Genomic DNA, 20,734 nt, shown 5'->3' with positions numbered 1-20,734 from the left:
GACAAGATCCTCATCATGAAAGGCCACAGAGCATTCTGCCGGTCCCACCCCCACCACCTCTCCAGGAGCCTTTTAAACGGACAAGGAAGCGAAGGCAGAGTAGCAGAGCGACCGATCCAGAAGAAGACAGGGAAGGGCAGTTGCAGAAACAGCAAAACTCAAAAGCTTCCCTACTTTCCCTCTCATGTATAGAAACTGGGTAAAAATACTTGAATTTCTCTTTAATATATAAGAACCCACAAAGTCTAGAATGATGAGAAATTTGGTGAGGGTAGCTGGAAGGAAAAAAATACATACACACATACATACATATATATGGTGTCTGTATATATATCAACAGTGTCTACATAAACGTTTTTTCCTGAGAAATAAATTTAATATACACTCACATTTATGTATTTACTTATAGACTTTCTACTCAGTGAAATCCAATAAAGACTATTTTCATTTCAAACTTCTAGTATATGGACACTTGGGTTCTACAGACCAGGAGTTGGGTCAAACTACCCTCACTTACTGGCTGCTTACTATGCTGTCCTGAACCCTACATGCAGTCCGAGGTGTAGACATTAGGGGACATGAAGATGTTCAAGGGGTTGCACGAGAGTGGAAATGATAAATTCCCTGAGGTCCGGGATCAGGTCCGCCTGACTCACCCGCCTGTCAGTGGGGACGGGACAGCAGTAAGCACCTCTCTCCTGATTCTCTGACTCTCCTCTTTTCTCCTAATCATATAAGGCCTTGGTTCCACCTTAAAACAGTAACGACTGCTGACTTGTTATAAACCTCAAGTTATGACAAAAGTTGAAAAAATTTATATAGTTGTAGAACAGCAATTTTCAAACTTTTCATCTCATGGCACACATAAACTAATAAAATTCTGAGGCACACCAAAAAATATACTTTTTGCCGATCTGACTAGACGGCTATTGTTGGATGGCTGTTGTCAGTTTTACAGTTGACACCCTGGGGAAGAGAGGTCGGTGCCCCCAACTAGTCAGGGACCGCATGTTCTAAAAATTCTTGTGGTGCACCTGTGTGCCTGCAGCCACACACCGGTTGGAAACCGCTGCTCTAGAACCCTAAATATATCAATATTCCTTTAGCACACCCAAAGCTGAACTGTGAAATGGCAAGTGCCCAATTTCAAAGTTTAGTACTCTGTGGAACAAGTCACAAAGTCATCGAACACCAATTCACACATTCGGCACTGTGGCCCATAAATTGAAGGTTGCAGCAGTCAGCGCCATATGTAGAAAACTGAAAATGAATGGAGCCTCTGGGATTAGGAGTCTTCGAACAGATGGGCAACTGCCCCACTGATTCCTAAGTGACGAATGAAAATGACAAAAAGAGTAATTGCAGGTAGGGAGAGCTCAGGATTCTTGGTAACTGTCTACCTTTACCCTTCCTTATTCTTAGTGCTTTACCTCCAAACTTCTCCCTTTTCTGCCACCTTCAATTCCATAACTTTCTTTGTTTTCCTTCCTTCCTTTCACTCTATGACCCCAAAGGGCACACACACACATACTTTAAGGGGAGAAAAATGTTCATCTGTAGGCAAAAAAGAAAGTGTAGAAATGAAAAGACAGGGAGGAAGAGAACAAAGAGGAGGAAAAGACACTGTAAATTTCTCCTCGGCACTGATCTGTGAAATACCTCCTACAGGCACCGTAATCCATTGGGTGCAGGGGAAAAACAGGACCGCAGCTTCTCATTGATTTCCTCAGGAACCCTGGACTAGCTACTGGCTTCCCTACCCTTCATCTGTCACTGAGAGCGCCACCTTGGGCACTCTGGGGATTAGGCCTGTCAGCTGAGATTAGTTTCCTTTAAAACTGATGGAAACTGAACTGTGTTTTCTGCAAAGGGTAAGACTGGCCCTGGACTCTTACAGCAAGTCACACTATGGTAATAGTATGTACATGACAGATATCCATAACTCAGTTCAGAACCTGTGAATGTCAAGCTATATTCAGTATGATCTTTCAAGTCAATAGGAATTTTTAGTTTATTGCATTGGCTGAATAACAGCAATTCCCAATTACCTACTCTATGAAAAGTATGGCTAATCTAAGTCACAGGTATTATAATTACAAAAGTGAAAGGCCTGAGTTATTTCTTTACCTTGCTTAAAACTATGCCCCAGTACAAGTGTCAGTGAGGATTATGGAAAGATGCAGAAACAGAAAGAAGAGAGTGACAAATGATTATCAGACAACACAAGAACTCCTAAATGATATCTTAGCTGTATAACAAACTGACTGGATTGTGGACCAATGTCACCCCAATAAATTCAATTTAAGAAAAGAGCTAAGTGACTGGAATAACGGATTCATTTCAACTTGAAAACAGGCAGCTAAGCCCCTTAAAATTATTTCTTGACTTCATTTTGAGAGATGACAAGATATGCTTTGTTTCAACAGTAAGATTCACTTTAATCTTACCTCTGGTAAGCAAAATTCAGGCACAGAATCCACAAATACATGACCTGAGCACTCCTTGAGCTCCTAAAAGAAGTGAAAAGAAGAAAGTCTAGGAAGAAATATCCAATAAATACAAAAAAGAAATTTCACCCCCAAACCAAACTTTCTGTGAAGAATCACAGGCTGCTAGAGTTGGAGGGAAGCTAGAAGGTTATCAAGGCCGACTGTTTCTGGGTTAGGGTCAGGGAGGTTAGGTATCTTACTTGGGATAAAAAATGCTGGTAGGTGGCTGACTCAGGACCCAAATGCATATTTCTTGATGTCTCTTCGAGAAAGCCATGTGTGGACACATGCTGCTTCCATAACTCATGATCCAATGCTTCCTGAATCATAGTTACGCAGACCATACCAGCACCATCAGAATATGACGGGAAGGCCAATGGAAGTCAGGATTCTTGGGCCCTAAGACGTAAGGGGTCAGAAAGTTGGGGGACGAGGTCACGGAACCTGTACGTGTAACAGGCACTCCCAGTGATCTGTTACACAATCCGGTTGGGGTCCTGGCCCTAGAGCTTCTTCCTCCTTCTGGCGAGGGGCAAGTAAAGAAGGAGATGAAGAGTAGAGAACAGGGATTAAACCACTCCCGCTCCCCATCATTTTCATGAATATATCTTGTCCTTGCAGAGCATACAATTTATTTGGGACTATAAACCAAATGTAATCATTCAAAAGAAAAAAGTATATAGTATAGCTCCCCACTCTGCCATCACCTACCGCATTTGATAGGCCTGTCTTGGTTTGCATTCGCTCACAAACAGACCCTGAGAAATGGGCGAATGCAAAGTTATACGGAAGGTGCTGAAAAAGAGGAGGTTGGGCAAGTGACAAAGGGAAAGGAAGATGGCTGATAAGAGATGAGCCATACACCACTGTGGGCAAGTGGGATTTTAACCTTGGGGAAACTCTGGTGTATGAAACATACACCTTGGAGTATCCTCCCGAGGCACAAAATCTGAGATATTTCTATAGCAACCCCCGTGTTTTACAGCTGCGGCAAAGCTCTCCCGCAAACCACACAGGTGTTGGCAGCTGGAACCACGGAAGAGCACACTGAGACATGAGTGGTCCACCATGGGGCTGCTGCACTGCCTCCAGAAGGCCACTAGAGGTGCTGTCTTCCCTCCCTGACCCTTGAAACTGAAATCTATGGAGAATTTTTTTTTTGTTCTATCAAGGTGAAAGCTATCTACGACTTTATAAAAAATATATTGTTTGGTTGACAGTTTGTTCTTCCCAGAAAGAGAACACTACTGTTAGAATTTTGTTTTATTATATCATTAGTCACTGAATATATATTTCTATATATTTATATATATGTAACTATACTTACATTTGCATCTGAGTGATTTTACTCCCAATCTTTGTCTAAATTTGCCTTTTGAATTTTACAAGTCTCATATCAGAACTTTGATAGAATATTTCTTCCCCTTGCCTTTTGCTGTAAACTCTGACTCCTCTCCTTACAGGAATACCATTTAACCAGTGCAAAGCTGAGCCAAAAGGAGACTACTAGCAGTTCTTAATTACAAGATATCTGCCAGCTAAAAACAAATAAGCAATTATGTTTAATGGGAGAAGACTCCCAACTCCCTTAGGATGAGGTTAAAAATGATTGCAGACAAATCATGGGAAATTTCAAAGCTCTGCCTGGTCTTAAATCGGCTGCGTAATCTTCCCCACAAGGCTACGCATTGGGGCATGCCTTCCTCACGTGACAGACTCTCCTCTGAGGCTCTCCTCCTTCCTGGCTGGAGAAGCACATTTGCCATTCTGGGCACTTACTGTGTCACTGTGTTTTATTCACACTCCCGTCTAATGAAATGCGCTCACATACACATGCAAGTCATTTTGCTCACAATGCACTGGTGATGGGATGCTTCTGGACCGTTCCCAGGGAACAATGATTTACAGCCAGCGGAAGAGTACGGCTGAAATCAGGTGCATACGTTCCTGAATGTCAGAATTTTACAGATTAACTATAAGAGAAATCTCATTTCAAATTATGCACTTGGCTTGCATTCGAGGTTGGGGTGCAATTCACAGGAATTAATTCTGTAAAAAACCCCACCTCTTTATTTAACAACATCTATTACAAGAAGGAAATGCCTTATTCAGAGGAACCATTTTAAGGATCTTTAAATTTATTCACCCTTTCAATTGTGAGATGTGGGAAACAAAAATGATTTAGAAGAGTAAGAATGGAATAGATAAGCTTTGAAGTTTTTAACCTTTTACCTTTGATTTTGTTTTTAGTATGAAACTTGACTGGATTATAGTTTTAACATTTTTTGTACCTTTGGTCTCTCATTTATAAGTTAACTGCCTAAATAATGATCTGAGGAAGAAATTACTGTGAAGATAATCTAATGTCAAAAACTTAATAGCCTAGAAAGAAGTAATTTAAGTCACTCACTTTAAGCCTTATTAGTCAGTGATTAAAGTCAACAGGATACCGAATCTTAGATTCCCAGAACTACGTTCTCTTTTCCCCATCACCTGGGAGGCTGTTTATTCCAGGCTGCCAGGGAAGGCTGGAGTAAGGTCACAGGCCATAGTCTGGAAGGGCCTCAGTGCAAGTTTACCTACGAACGTGTTTGCACCCCACACGCTAAGAACGCACTGCCTGGGAAGTTGCACACCCAGCTCCTCAGTCTTGTCCTCACACAGTGGGGCCAGAGTGATGCCATCAGATGGTGATCCCGCTCTCCCGCAACCTTCTGCGGCCTCCTATACCCCCAGGGACCCAAACTTTTACAGTGCCCCACTCACTCTGTCCCCTGACAGAATCAGTTCAAAACTCCCATATTCGAGGATTTCAAAGTTATTTGAAGGAAAAAAAAAGTTTATTCCTTCCAGTCACAGAGTTGGTGGAATTCTCTAGTAAGTATCACCTTTGAAAATCTCATTCCATTATAGAAATGATAGTTTTCTTTTTGTGGTGACAAAATGTGGCTTGTAGCTGCAGCTCTTAGATTTTTTTTTTTCCATGTGAGAAACTGGACCTGATTCCCTAAAAGGCTCTTAAAAACAATAATCACCAAGTACTAAAGACCCTAAATGGATCTCGGGATATTTCAGGGGAGAATACATGGGGGGAAATGAGCCCATCAATCACAATACTGTTGGGTTCCTGGTGTGACAAGAGGGTTTCCACTGGGTGTAGATACACTTCAGTTAATCATTACCTTGTCCAAGAAAACATTTCCATCCTTCAGGGACCAGCCCGGAAGATTAGACAGCCTGGCACTGCAAAAGAAAAGATTAAATTATCCTAAGTAGATTATAATCCTTAGAGATTTCAAGGTGACTGTGCTGTCTCCATAAAGTTAAAAGCAGCTTGAAATCACTGGCAGTAATGTTCACCCAAAATACTAATCAAAAAGATAAAAAAGAACCCTGTTGTATCATGCTTAAGAATTATGTGGCAATGCATCATTAAAGAGCCAAACAGTTTAGCACTAAATTGGAAAAATTAAAAGAACAATGTGCAGAACAATAAAGAAAACAGAAAGATGAATCACTTTCCAGTCACTGCCCTTGACTTCACCTTGCTTGTTCTGAGGACAAGCCTGAGGGGCAGGCCAGATGGGGTCACTGTCTGTGGACAGACCGACTCAGAGAGCTAGTGCTTGGGGCTCTGACAAGCACACTGAGCCGCCCACCAGCCAGGATTCACTGCAAAGGAAAACACCTGAGTTCTACTCAAACTCGCATTCTGGATTCACTGCTTTTAAGTAGATTTGTCACTTGTCCCCCCTGTGGCTTCAGTTTCCAATTCTGGAAAATGAAGCTTGTTTTCCTAGTGTTAAAAAATGATGCCATACCTAACTGAATAATTTCTAGAAGAGGAGGTTAATTTCACACGTATGTATGATATATTAAAATAGTCTGGATTCAGAAATCATTCACTTCTGGTAATCTCAGAATTTATATGTGTGCTATTAGTTGATGAGGGGAATTATGTTGGTAGGCGAAATGCAAATAGTTAAAAAATGCTGTAAAAAGAAAAACTTAATGATCAGGTGATATGTGAAGAAAAACCACCTCAGGAGTATAAGCTGAATGGCAAAAGGAATTTAGCATTTCACCACAAAATTAGTCTGTGAAGTAAAAATTAAGGGCAAAGTAAGGGTGGGGAACTAAAAGACTGTGTAATTAGAAACCAAATGAATGTATAGTCCTTTATTCTCTTGCCAAAATGATTTGATCAGATTCTAATTTTATAAGCAAGTGATACGTGTGAAAGTCAAATAGAAACGTAAATATATGAATATTTGTCAATCTTCTAGGAAAGGTTAAAAAACGAAATATGCATTAATCTCTTCTAAAAAAGTGAAAAATTTGGGGGTAACTTTTGACAGAATTCCAAGCTTACAGAAAAGTTGCAAGGATGTAAGTACTGCACACACTTGAAGTCCCACATACACTTTGCCTAGATTCACAGTTTACATTTTGCTTTTATGAATCAAAAAGTAGGAGTTTTGGATTTTATACTTGAGAATGAAAATCACCACTGAGAGAATCAAATTTGGTTGGTATGAATTATAACCAATACATTTTAAAAAAGAACACAACTCTGGGAGTCTTCTGCTCTAACCTCGCAGAGAAATATTCTATTGTCACTAGCTGTCAATTCCTATCTCATTTCATAGTCATATATGTCATTTACAGACTTCTTACTTCCAGACAAGTGTATTTACCACCATATCAGGTGAAAATACTAAGTATTCTAATGAGAGTGCACTGACAAGACGGCGCGAGTGCTGTTCTCATTTCACGCGCGCTAACGCTCTAAAAGAAGGTTGTGAACATTCGCTCCCCTTTACAAAGAAAACTGGTCCATGGGGTGCCCATTCTCTCTGCTCCCTGTCACACACATGTAAACCAGCCTTCAAATCAGAGGTGACTCAGACAGCTGTCATCGACAAATGATTAGAAGTGGTACTCTGCTTATTAGAGAATAATTATTTTTTTAAAAGTATTGTGGTTTTGTGGTTTTACTTTTGTTAGACATTTTTCACGTCACAGTCTTCTGCGAAGCACCTGTCGTTGTTTCGAATTTGAGGAGCTGTCCGTGGGTGGGACGGAGAGCACGACTGCGTTGCAACAACAACGCCAAAGGTGCAGAGACACAGCAGTGTGTCCCCCGATGGCAAGGGGACGCTGGCTACAAAAATGAAAATATTCGGTTACTGAGCTCCAATGAGCTAGTGACTAAAACATGGAAAAATTAGTAAACTTTAAGCAATGAAAAGGGAAAGAGACTTATTATTCTGCTCTTAATGATTACAAAGTTTGACTGCAAATTTTTTAAACAAGAAAACAAAGAAGTCTCACCACAGAAATCTACTTTAATTTCTTAGGGGAAAAAAAGAATGCCATTAAAAATGTTACAAGTCAAGAAAAATATGTATATAAAATCTACTTTAAAAAATTGGTAAAATATTCCCAAAAGTAATAAATAAATAACCTAAGGCATTTAAAAGCAATCTATCACCTAGAAAATAGTGAAACAGAATAAATATGGTATGCAATTCATTTTTTCTTTATACTTTTCATTTTTTCCAATTTCCCACTTTGAAATGCATTACTTCTATGATCAGAAAGCAAAGAAAGAGACATGACTACATGTATTCATTCAAAAATATTTACAAAACTTACTTTGAGCAAAGTAGGCAAAGCACAGAAATATGACAACAAATAATCCTTGAGTAGTTTACACTCTAGGTATGGGGAGCTAGTAAGTAGCAACTGCAATAGAATAAAATAAAAGCTATGGCAGGGTAAGCAGATGTTATGGGCTCCCTCAGAAGGGCAATTCTGAGAGTGTGTGGTGGTGTGGGAGAGCAGGGAATAGGAGCTACAGGGTAAAGATGGAAGAGGTCTTGCCCTGGCTGGGTGGCTCAGTTGGTTGGAGCATCAGCCACTACACCAAAAGGCCGTGGGTTTGATCCTTGGTCAGGGCACATTGCCTAGGCTGTCGGTTCGATCCCAGTTGGGGTGCACATGGGAGGCAACTGATTAATGTTTCTCTCTCACATCGGTGTTTCTCTTTCTTCTTCTCTCTTTCTCTCTAAGGTCAATAAACATATCCTTGGGTGAGGATTAAACAAAAATTAAAAAAAAAAAAAAAAGAAAAGATGGAGGAGGTCTTTCTAGAAAAAGGAACAGCCTCATTGGTTGTAGTGTTGTAAGGAGAATGAGGAGTTCATCTTCACTTATTCATTAACCAATCTTTATTTACGTGTCAAGAATTCAGGTGATGGTGATGTGACCATGAACAAAGCACTCCTGTCCTCCCGGAGGACAGACATATCAAGTGTCACAACACAAACAGAGAACACACTGTTAAAAATGATGAAGCAGTACAGTACAAATGATGACATTTGCTAATGATGACCTAGGCAACATCAAAGACTCGCCTGGCTCTGTGATGTCTGAGGTGAGGTCAGGACAGCAGTGCAGTCAAGGAGAAGCTGGGGCAAGTGGTAGGGTTTGGACAGAGCAGAGAAAGTGGGTAGCTACAACGTTCAGTGCTTTCCTCCCCTCATTCTCACCGGCCTTTGGCATGGACACCTTATACAAAAGGTTATTCAAGTGAAATTTCAAGGAGAGAAATTCCCTCCCTCCCCGTCATCCATGCCACCTCCATGTCCTTTCAGTATAGAAACTGGAGTCATAAGTAACCTGAGAGAGAAGCTCCTGCTAAGCAGGCTAAAAGAGGGTGGGAGGGATGGAGGAGGGAGAGAAGAGCCTTCCTGGCTGAAGGAACAATTGTGTGACTGTCCCGGGCAGGAGATAAGATTACTCTGAGACTGAAAGGAAACTAGAAGAACAGGCACAAAGCCTAATATACCAAGATCTAAGAGGAATGAAAGACCCTTGTTTTAAACGGGTAAGAGGCAAGATTAGATATGTAATTCTAAAACATAGTTCTGGAGAAAACGGACATCCTGTGCTTTCTGATAACATACATCATCATTTGTTTGGCATTCCTATAAAAAATAATCCCAATCTAATCAGGAAGAAACCTCAGACTTGCTCAAACTGTAAGATGCTATGTAACACAATTGGCCTGCACTCCTAAAATGACAAGGTCGTAATAGACAGACTGTGAAACTCTTTCAGATTAAAGGAGACTAAAGACATGATAACTAAATGCAACATGATCCAGATTAGATCCTTGACCTGTGTCGCTCTTTTTTTCTTTTTTGCTATAAAAGACATTATGGTAAAATATGAATTGGTGTAACTTGGGAAATATGAATAGGGTATAAAGCTTAGATACTTGTACAATATCAATATAAGTTTCCTGTTTTGATTACTGTACTGAGATTAGATAGAGAATGTTCTTCTTAGAAAATAGGTATTCAAGTTTAGCTGGTAAAGGAGTACCATGTCTGTATCCTTCAAATGGGTCAGAAAAAATTACATGCATACACGCAAAGAGAACCTGACAAAGCAAGTGTAATAAAATGTTAACAATGGACAAGGATTCCTGGGAGCTGTCTGTACTATTCTTGCAACTCTTCTGTAATTCTGAAGTGAAAGTCACATAAGAGGATGGCTTTGGATTCAGGCAGGAGCAAGATCAGAACTGAAGTCAGTGGCTAGGAGGCTTTAGCAATGATGCCATAGAACAGGATGATGAGGACAGCAGCACGGAAGAGATCTCCCGGACACTAGAGCTCTTTGGAAGGTAGAATGACAAGGCTTAACAACAGACTCCATATGGGGCGAGGAAGAGGAAGTGAACTCCCAGTGTTTTGGCTTTGATAACAGGATGCCATTCACTAAGATAAGGCACGGTCGGGGAAAACAGGTCTGGGAGTATCTGCTCTCCTCTTCTGGACCAAGTCTAATAATGAACTTGATTTGAGGCACGTTGAGTTTGAAGTGCCTTCAAGAGCACATCCAACAAGAGACACTTCGGATATCTGGAGAGACAAACCTGGAGCTCAGAAGAGAATTATTAACTAAAGATGCACATTTATAAGTTATTGTTTGGATAGTTATGGAAGCCCTTAGCACTTATTAAATTCCTTTGGTGGAGGCTCTGATGGCCAAGCACTGGATATTAAAGAATTCTGGTATGTGATGGCCAGGTAGAGAAAGATGAATTTCCAAAGTAGACAGAAGAGGAAGTGCCAGAGATATAAGAGGAAAACCAGGAATGCACGATCACGGAGGAGAACGTGCACCAGAGCTAATGACGTGAAAGTCATTGGAGACTTCAGGGAGAGGTGCTCTGGGGGGTGGTGTGGGGAAAACACAGATCAGAGAGCGGTAAGGGATGCTGAGGGTAAAGTAGAGTTGAAAGAGGGTGAATTTTTTTTTCTTAAATTTTCAGTTAGAAGTGACCGAGAATAATTAAATGGGGAAAAGTCAATTAAGATGGAAGGGCTCAAAGTAAAGAAAGATTACAATTAATAGTGAAATGACTAACAAGGCAAGAAGGGTTGAAATCCAGGGAAGAAAGAGGACTCATTCATATGACAAATATTTACTGAGAAGCTATGACATGTCAAGAACTGTTTTAGGCACAGAGGATATGGTGCCTAAAGAGAACAGACAAAATCTCTGCCCTTATAAAACTTACCTTCTAGTGAAGGAGGACAATATATAAACCAGTATGTATATATAATGCAATCATAAGCACTCTGACAAAAAACAAAGCAGGATAAGGGAATAGAGGGAAACTAGGGATACTATTTTTAGCCAAGTATATCTTGAAGGTTTCTGAACAAGCAAAGGAAGATACCTTTTGGGGCTGCCAATCATCCCACTAGTATAACCTCCCTCTGAGAGAAAACCAACCACAAGGCGTAGAGAGAATACAAGGGGATTCTAACGCTGAGCCACAGTGGTGAGAATTACAAGAATTAGGTAAAGACAAGAATAAACAAACAGGAAAGGGAAAACATGTAGCTAGGACTGTCTGCCCAGTTTAGGTTTTGAACACCTAAGTAATTCATGGCCCCATAGACAATGTAGGTCTCCTCACAGTACCTTGTCTGGCTGGAAAAAGTCCAGCCATTGCTAATATAATGAGAACAATTTGCACGGCATCAATGTAACTTGGCAGCTAAGGAGAGTGAACAATGACGACTTCACTGTACGAGTCAGTAAGGGTGGTAGGCGAAGTTGAATGAGCATGTGTAATGTGTGGCCACTGCATTCAAGATGACTAAGTAAGTAGAGAAATGACTCTGTATCAAACTTTGCATTAAGCTCCAGGGAAGCTATCTGGATGATTCAGAAGGCTGCAGCTATGGGCATCTGTTGATTGACAGCTTCACCATGACAGCATGCCTGCTCATACATTACATCTTATGCAGAGTTTTTGGAGAAACATCAAATCACCCAGGTAACTTGGCCCCACTATGGCCCAGATTTGGCTCCCTGTGACTTCTGGCTTTTCCCAAAACTAAAATCCCCTTTAAAAGGGAAGAGATTTCAGGTGGGTGATGAGATTCAGGAAAACATGATGGGGCAGCTGATGGCGAATGGGAGAATTATGTGAGGTCCCTAGGTGCCTACTGTGAAGGTGACTGGGGCATCACTGTGCTATGTACAATGTTTCTTGTATCTTTTTAATAAATGCCTCTATTTTTCTTAGTGCATGGCTGGATACTTTCTGGATAGACCTCATATAGATATTTTCTTAACACAAGTATGAAAGCTTCAACTGCGTAATTCTTTTTCTCTGAAAGACTGTAAGCTCCACAAGGAAAGGAAAGTTGTCTTGTTCACATCTATATCCCCTAGTTTGACACAGTGCAGATTCTCAGTAAACGCCAAATGAATGAACATTTTAGTTTTGCGGGGGAGGGGCAGAGACAGTAATTTCAGGCTACTTTAATAATAAATAACCTGTCAGTCATTTTTGTTGAGAAATATGTGATGCAATGCCTAAACCAATCCCCCCCATATATATATATATATATATATATATATATATATATATATATATAATTAGGTATACACATATTATATATGTATTCTTTTGGATATTTGTGTGTGCATGGTAAAAGAATTTCTAAGTGCTGGGTGTGATTATAACTGAATTTTACAAGCTTTGCATAAAATGTGAGCTGCAATTATCTCTGACCTTGTTCCTACCACCTTATTGTATCCCTTAGCTCAGGAAAAAAAAAATCAATGGTTGATTTTTATTTTTACTTTTTCTATATGGTTCATAGGGTTATCATCATGAATAATCATTGCACACAGTGATGTCTTCAGGAGTGAATGAGATGCATTAGATGGTTTACTTAGCTTGCTATATGCCATATGCTTTTGAGCTATTACATTTGCTTTAGATAGCTTTCTGTTTCCCCTTGTAGGTTGTATCACTTTTTGCTACTGGGACTACATTTGCTTCTAAAAGTTACCACTTCTTTTATAAATGCTCCTTCTAAGTAACAGCAAGCTTCCTAGACAAAGTCTTAGAAAAGTAAACAGTGCTGACTATGGGCCTGGGATAATCTACCTGCTTTAAGACATGGACTTTGGCTTCCTACAAGATTCCATGATATTTACAGCTGACGAGCATAAAAATAATGCATAGCTACCTATCAAATGGAACTGTCAGCTTCTATGATGTTAAGTCCCTGCAAAGGCAGTGAAATGATTTTAAAACTCAATTCTTGGGCTCATCAGTTGACCATTTATCAGCTCTTATATGAATTAGCAGGAAAGATGAAATATACATGACCTCACTTGCACTGAGCAATTGCAGGAACATTTTACAGAAGCTCAGAAGTTATAATAAAGAAGTCAATCAATAATTCAATACAACACTTTCCATCAACCTAGCCAAAGGAAATTATTTTGATGATGAACATTTTTTAAGGGAACAAAGTAAACTTAGGACAACACACAAGGTACTGGTAATTTTTCAACTAAAGCTCGTTTGGTCTCATATGCACCAGCACATACCTTTGAACAAGAGGCAAAGGAAGGAAATTGAGGGTGGAAGTCATGTCCAGTCCACAGTCCAACATGATGGTGGTTGACTTGAATTTCAGTACATTGCATGGTAAGGTTGGATGCCCTGACAAGCAATACTGAAGAAAAAAAAAATAACATCACTTTTATCAATAATCAATGACAAAAAAGCCTAAAAAGTACAGTAAATTAAGTACAACTGGTCACCTTCTCTCGAAAGAACAGTGCATAAGTTCATGTAACTTTCTATGTGGCTTCTTCCCTTTCACAGCTCTGACTCCCACCTCCCCGAGCAGTTCAAAATCCTTGAAGTCTCAGATCATACCCTGTTTTCTGTAGGGTACCAAGTTATATCTCAAGCAAGTGCGGTTTTGGAGGGACTGTAATTATCTGAAATAGACAGTTTCCAGGCTACAGTTACCTACTCCATCCTCCCATAACACTTCCAAATTCCCCTATTTCACTGCACCCAAATACTGCCTAAGGCTGCAGAACTCGATTAAATTCTGAACCAGATCCTATAAGTGTGTTATAGGTTTGCTTTTCTCCTCCTTTAAATAAATCATGATTTTCCTCCAAGAGGAAATGACTGGGAAGGGTTAACAAACAAGCTTCAGTCCTGAAGGATAGCTCAGCCTCTTCAGAAAAACGACTTAAAGGACCAGGGACTTCCCTGATGTGCAGGAGAGAGGGACACCTATTCCCAACCAATCAAGAGTCTCTTGTCTGTGGCAGCAGACCTCAGAAGTCAAAGGGGCACGAGCCCCAGTGGAGTGTTCAGGGGAGAGTGATGAGGCAAGACAAACACACTGACCTCAAACATTTCTCATGTCCTCCTCAGTGGTGTGGGGATGACAGATAGGCCACACTGAAAATTATGTATGTGGGATGTACCCTGTGCCACCTTTCATAATTTGATTGCTGCTTGAAGAAAATAAAGAAGAGGGGAAAGACCTTTCCCCTACTTTGAAAGTCATTACATACAGCAAAGCCCGGAAAATGGGGGAACCGCCACTTTCAACCCTGGACAGGCACATTCTTCCTTCCTGGCTGAGGTACAAGCCCCACGCAGGTCAGGGCACTGTAACACCAACGCCTGGCCCTGCACAGCCACAGCAGCTCTGGCTGCGTCTTCCCAGGTATTTGTTGCTCTGCTGGTTCTGTGACAATAAATGCCCCACTTTTCTCCAAAGGACATTATAGGAAGTGATGACTTTTTTAAAACCACGTTTTTTTTAAGATTTTATTTATTTATTTTTAGAGAGGGGAAGGGAGGGAGAAAGAGAGAGAGAAACATCAGTGTGTGGTTGTTTCTCATGTGGCCCCCACTGGGGACCTGGCCCACAACCCAGGAATGTGCCCTCACTGGGAATCGAACCTGAAATGCTTTGGTTCTCAGCCCGTACTCAATCCACTGAGCCATGCCAGCCAGGTAAACCACATGTTCTTAAAAGGATAAGGCCAAGATCTAAAAAATTGTGGGTATTTTGCAAGCTTCTTGATTCTAAGTTTATGTATGATGATTATACTTTCCAAACAAAAACTCACAACTCATGATGTGAAAGAGTACAAAGTTAATAATGAAAACAACACAATTATTTAAGATTGTAATTGTCCTTAAAGAGTCTAGGAAGCATGATTTGGGTAATTGTACTTTGCGTAAGTTCATTCTTTGACAGGTTATCAGAATTACAGAAAAACACTTGCCTACTCATCCCTCCCCATCCTCCCTCTGGTTCCCCATCACTAGCTTGGTCTTATCCCTATCTAAGAATTTTTTGTTAAAGATAAACTGTCTCAAAATGAACATAAAACATGTTAAATTTGTTCAAACTAAACAAATATTCTAATAGGAGCTTTCCTATATTTCTCCTTTAAAAAAATCTGATATTCAGAAAAACCTAAAAAAAAAAAATGAAATGCATATAATGGTTTTATCACTGAGCACAAAGATACGGTGTGATTTTCTTCTTTCCGCTTTCTGTATTTTCCAAATGTTCAACAGGAAGCATTTGCTACATTTGTATAATTAGAAAAATATGATTAAAACAAACCTGGAATTCTATCCAGCCACACTGAATGACCAAATTTTTCTTACCATTTTAACTCTAAACTACGGATAATAAGTTACACCGGAAGACAGAAGATTGACATGTAAAAGCTGCTGCTGAAAAGATTAGAGGCAAAAGACTTTAGGTGAAAGACTGCCTTTGCTCCTGTCACACAAGGATAAAAAAAGATGAGGCACATTTTATAAGGGCCATAACCAAACGGAAGATTTTCAGAGCATTCACTAAAAGAGTGCCAGGCCTCGATCTCGCTAGTTCCATTTTTATGGGTGAGGAAATTGAGATTTACACAGTTGAGTGGTTTGTCCGAAAAGAGCCAAAGACGCACAGCAAGGCCCCCTGACTCTAAAAATCCCACTATGTTTCCCGAATTGCACCGCACACTTTGTGGGTCAAGCAAGTCTCCTGAGACACAGAGAGAGACTTGACTGGTCCAGGTTCCCACCACCAGTAAAGGAGGCACCTCCAAAGTTCCTGGAGTTCGCCTGTCTCCAGTGATGTTCTCTGCATGCTTCCATTGTGCTGCCTGCGACCACCATGAGACTAACACACAAATGCACGAACCAATCATGGGTTTTAATTTTAAAATCAGAAATAAATCTGTATTACAAAAAGTCTTAAAAACAGCAGAAAGAAAAAACAGTACCCACAATCATTTTTCTATCTTTTTTTTTTTTGTATTTGTTAAAGCTGTAATGTCAGTGCACACAGTGCTCTGCATGCGGCTTTTAACACACACACCGACTATGTTCCCTTCGTCCGCGCCGCACCTCATGTCTCCTGGCTGCCGGCGTAAATATGCCCTTGGTTGTTTCATTCCCCTATGTTTGGGGTGCCACTCGCTCTATTACAAACATGGTGTGGTGATCACTTTTGTGCTTAAGGTTTTTTCCATATTGAACTATTTATTTAGAGGATTCCCAGAAGTGGCATTAACTAGGTCAAAAAATATGAGCATTTTATGGCTCCTGAAATATGTGCCAAAATGCTTCCCAAAAAGGGCTCTGCCTATTTACAATGTCATCAGTAATATATCAGATGATCTGTTTCACTGCTTATTCCCATCAGCATTATGGTCAAAGCCATCTAGAATCTATACCAGACTGTAGCTGTAATGTTAGTAGTAGCTGTCTAGAAGCAATTAAAAGCCCTAAACAGGAAAGTCACCTACTTGATAAATGGCTCTAATTGTGAGAGGCAGTCTGGAGAAACGACTGAAAGCAGGAGTCTGAAGTAAGACTGCCTGTGCTCAAATCCTGGTTGCGCTCATTGTCAACATGTGATTTTGGGAAAGTTACTTCACTTCGCAAATACACAGTTTTCCCATATGCAAGATGTAGTAATAGAAGCTACCCTCCTGAAAGTGTCAGGACTACATGAATGGATATAGCACCTGAAACAGAGTATGAGCTCACTATTAGTTTCCATAGTTATAGAATTATTAAGGTGTTGAAGAGGCCACCTAAATTTGGGGGAAATAATGTACAGCATTTTAGAGAAGCAATTCTATTCTAGAGTAGCATTCACTAATGTCTTAGATCAGGGGTGTCAAACTCATTTTCACCAGGGGCCACATCAGCCTTGTGGTTGCCTTCAAAGTGCTGAATGTAATTTTAGGACTATATAAATGTAACTACTCCTTAACTAGGGGTAAGGAGGTCAGTGCTGCCGCCAGGCTGGATAAAACAAGGTGGAGGGTGAGATTCGGCCCACGGGCCTTGTGTTTGCCACCTCTGTCTTAGATAGTTGTCTATCCCACAAGACTATGTGAAGCAAACGCACAATTTTACAAACACTCTGTTATTAGTTTGCCCTCCAGGGCGATCTAGTCATTACTGGGTACAGAGGGAATATTCTAGGCAACATAAGGTTTAGCAATTTTAATTTTTTCTAGCTTAGCAAGCACATAGCAATGCTTTCACGTTAATTTTATTTCTACTTAATAACAGAGAGTTAAAATGAATCAAAGAGTTTTTACAAGAGAATAAATCTCACAGCCCCAGTATGAGGCAACTACTTTTTTAAATATTATTTTTACAACCCTAGTCTAATCACAAGAAAAACTTGAGGACCACTCTACAAAACACCTGACTAGTCCTCCTTGAAATGTGGAGGTCATCAAGCCAAGGAAAACTTGAGCAACTGTCACAATCAGGAGGAACCTACAAAGATATGACAAGTACATGTAAAGTGATAACCTAGATGGATTTTGGAACAAAAAATGGAGAGAGAGGCGAGGAAGAGCAGGGGGGAGCAAAACATCAATGCACAATAGAGGCATCCATCGGTCACCTCCTGCACTCCCCCAACCAGGCACCTGGCCCACAACCCAAACATGTGACCCGAGTGGGAACTGAGCTGGTGACCCTCTAGTTTGCAGGATGGTGCCTGGCCCCTGAGCCACACCAGTCAGGGGAAACTATATAACAATTTAAGACATTAATCAATTATCATTATCTTGAACTTTCTAAGGGAAGAATAAGTTAAACAGCAAAGAAAAAAATATTTTTATTGAATTTTGGGGGTTATATGGATTAATACAATTACATGAGGTGTCAAATGTGCAATTCTATAACACATCATCTGTATATTGTGTGTTCACCACCCCAAGTGAAGTCTCCTTCCATCACCATTTATCCTCTTTACTTTCTCCTACCACCCACACCTCCTCTTCCTTTGGTAATCACCATACTGTTGTCTGTGTCCATGAGGAATTTTTTTTCTTAAGAAGGCAACTACTTTGAACTCTTCTAGTTTTCCTTCTAGTTACCTCTGTATCTCTCAATAATATGGTTTACTGTTATTTCTTGATTTCTTGGGTTTTAACTATTATGTATTTATTTTTTTTTCCTACTATGGAAGCTGTACAAAAGTTGATGACACTTTTGCTGTGTTTTGTAATCAAGATACGTACAAAAGGTTCCCTATCCCATTCAGATAAATGCACATGAAGGCGACTGCCAGATCGCCTGGATTAAACGAAAGAAACCTCAAAGTTAAGAGAAGTCAGTGTAACTAACTCCATAATGTCCTGATTATTACCACCATTACAGCACTGTGTCATGGTTTAATTCTCAGTGTTGGTTTTACTCAGTGCTTTGTAAATGAAAGAAACATGTATCTTAAGAGTATTGTATAGCCAATGAATCATTGTACTCTATGTTTTATAGTTAATGATTATTTATCAACATTTAAAACATTTTGCTTGCTCACCAAACCTTTAATCTCGTATCTTCTTCCTTTAGTAACCACCTGTTCGAAAGGTAGCCTCTTAGACATTGCTCCGGGAATTCTTAATTTTCACTTTACTCCTCAACAGTGATGGTGGTAGAATTACAAGGTAGCAAATTACTGCAGAACACTAAATATATTAATCCAACTGTCTTCTGGCATTTATTATTGCTTATGAGAAGCCTGCTGCCAGTCTAACTGATGTTCCAGGATGTGGTGAAAACCTTCTCTTTGTCATTGATGTTCTGATCTTAAAGATGTACAAAGACATGACTGGCTTCCTCTCTTTTCTTTTGGTTAATGCTTCTCACACATGAGGACTCATCTTTCACAATGTGAGGGAAAAAGCTGTCAGCCCTTGTCTTTTTGAATACTGTCTCCCATTCTTTCTAGTTTCTATTAGTAGAATGCCTATGTTATACATGTTGTAATGTCTATTTTACACTGTCTCCATGACTAAATTAGCCATTCATATTTTGCTTTTTAGCTCTGTGAAATGCATTCTGGATACCTTCTTCAGCTTTATCTTCCAGTTTGCTAATTCCTTCTTTAGTGATGTCAAGTCTGCTGTTTAACTCATCTATTGAAAATTTCTTTTCAATGACTGCATTTCTAGAAGTTCTCTTTTTAAAAAATGCAGCACCTATTCCTTTCATTGGCTTATTAACTTTTGACTCTCTAGCAGATTGTACAACTATCTCAAGTTCTTAGAGGAGCCTTGCAATGTCTGCTAATACTGACTCAATGTGAATTTTCATTACTGTTCTTTTAAAATTTTGAATGGTAAGCTCAGCTTTGGTGGGGTTATATCTGTAGGAGTTCTATGAAGAATGGATTGGGGCAGGTCCCTAAGAATTAACACCATCTTGAAATCAAGTTTTATGTTGATTTCTCAGTTTGAATGTCCATGCTATCTATCTATCTATCTATCTATCTATCTATCCCCACAAATCACTTTCAACATCCTCAAAGCACAGGCCCAAGCTCCTTGCAGAAACAATCTATTTCCGTAACTGACCTGATGAGCAAGTGAATGGCATTTTTCTAGTACTCCTTTCACTGAGGTACAGAGCCCTTGGGGGTTTCTGGTTACTGATTTTGAAATACGTTTTTATAAATATTACATCTATTACTAAGAAGACAACATTATGACCTCTAATACTTTTAAATGCTGCTATGAAGACAAAATGACAACCAGCCAATTTAACCTCACAGAAATCTTCAAAAGCAATACTAATTACTATAAACTTCATTAAAAAATACAGAAGAATTTGGCAAACTAGTACATTTGGTAAACCTGGCAAACTGAATTTTAGTAAATTAGCTCTGGGGAAGAAGTCTGTCTTTTCCAAAAAGAACTACGAACTAAAACATTGTATGTTCTCTATTTCCTAAGTCTTGCTTAAAATAATTTAATATACATAGTTATTATAATATAGTGTTTATTAAATGGTCAATAAATGAAGACATGAAAGATGGCTGATATCACTAGAATTAGGGAAATGCAAAATGGGACAATAATGAGAAAACCTTAGATTGGCTAAAAAGAAACAGACTGTAATACTAAGTATTAGAAAGAATGCAATAAAAATAGAGTATAAACTGGTAGAACCACTTTGGAGAACAATTTGGCAATACCTAATAATGCTGAAAATATACATTCTTCCTGACCAGCATAGCTCAGTAGATTGAACGCGGGCTGCGAACAAAAGTGCCGCAGGTTCGATTCCCAGTCAGGGCACATTCCAGGGTTGCAGGCCACAGCCCCCAGCAACCGCACATTGATGTTTCTCTCTCTTTCTCCTTCCCTTCCCTCTCTAAAAATAAATAAAATCTTAAAAAAAAAAAATACATTCTTTAACATACACTAAACTAATACAACCATACATGGGTGTGATACATAGCAATTTGAAGAAAGTAGGGAGGAAAAAACAAAGGTTGTTTTGTTTTTAGGTTTAGATACAACTCTGTCTTCAAAGGGTGGAGAAGGGAGGAAGG

The 20,734-nt window shown here is 39.7% G+C and overlaps 1 protein-coding gene across 1 annotated transcript in view; it reads right to left on the bottom strand.

Moving 5' to 3' along the window:
- INTS9 (integrator complex subunit 9) overlaps positions 1 to 20,734 on the bottom strand; it is an 84,859-nt gene that overhangs the window by 44,891 nt on the left and 19,234 nt on the right. Inside the window, exons 2-4 of the mRNA XM_028520878.2 lie at positions 13,428 to 13,555; positions 5,672 to 5,732; positions 2,448 to 2,510 (exon numbers count right to left, since the gene is read on the bottom strand). Coding sequence (XP_028376679.1) covers positions 2,448 to 2,510; positions 5,672 to 5,732; positions 13,428 to 13,555 — 252 coding nt within the window. The remainder of the gene's footprint in view (positions 1 to 2,447; positions 2,511 to 5,671; positions 5,733 to 13,427; positions 13,556 to 20,734) is intronic.

Source organism: Phyllostomus discolor, chromosome 8 (genome assembly GCF_004126475.2).
Source record: "Phyllostomus discolor isolate MPI-MPIP mPhyDis1 chromosome 8, mPhyDis1.pri.v3, whole genome shotgun sequence".
Classification (NCBI taxonomy): domain Eukaryota; kingdom Metazoa; phylum Chordata; class Mammalia; order Chiroptera; family Phyllostomidae; genus Phyllostomus; species Phyllostomus discolor.
This window is presented reverse-complemented; position numbering and strand designations above follow the sequence as displayed.